Source organism: Penaeus monodon, chromosome 22 (genome assembly GCF_015228065.2).
Source record: "Penaeus monodon isolate SGIC_2016 chromosome 22, NSTDA_Pmon_1, whole genome shotgun sequence".
Classification (NCBI taxonomy): domain Eukaryota; kingdom Metazoa; phylum Arthropoda; class Malacostraca; order Decapoda; family Penaeidae; genus Penaeus; species Penaeus monodon.
In genome coordinates this window covers 430438-430928 of record NC_051407.1, presented here as the reverse complement: position 1 = coordinate 430928, position 491 = coordinate 430438, and the positions used below count along the sequence as shown (strand labels likewise).

Here is a 491-nt window from a genome sequence, read left to right as displayed (position 1 = left end):
TTTTTCCCTCAAGAATTTAATTGGAGGGATCTCGGAGGAAGAAACCCTCTACTGAATCATCAATATCTTCCCATTAATATCTTACAGTGCAATTTACACTCTACACACACGAAATACTAAGCGTTTCATTTGTCTTTGCTACTAGAACACAAAAAACAATTTCATGGTAGAACAAATAAAACCCCCCTTACTTACCTGAGACGAGAAGGTGCAAACCAGGTAATCTGTAAGCGATAAGAAGTGTATGTCTGCAATGATGCCCTTGAGCGACGCATCCGTGTAGCGCGTTGCAACGGCCGCCGTTCGCGCGATGTTCGAGTCGCCGATGAACGTGTAGTCGGGGAACCTGCAATGAAGGAGGCGTCGGCGTCAGGGAAAAGCTTACGGGGAAATACTCCACTCACCGGCGTTGGAAAAAATATGCAGCTCACCTTCTCACTGTTATGATTCAGCTGTAATGCAGTTAGTAAATGCAACAGCAACAATAACAT

At 44.6% G+C, this 491-nt stretch overlaps 1 protein-coding gene across 1 annotated transcript in view; it reads right to left on the bottom strand.

Moving 5' to 3' along the window:
• The window catches only part of LOC119586792 (alpha-(1,6)-fucosyltransferase-like), a gene marked incomplete at its 5' end in the record, with an annotated part of 14318 nt that overhangs the window by 5266 nt on the left and 8561 nt on the right, over positions 1 to 491 (bottom strand). The window contains 1 exon segment of the mRNA XM_037935512.1: positions 196 to 346. Coding sequence (XP_037791440.1) covers positions 196 to 346 — 151 coding nt within the window.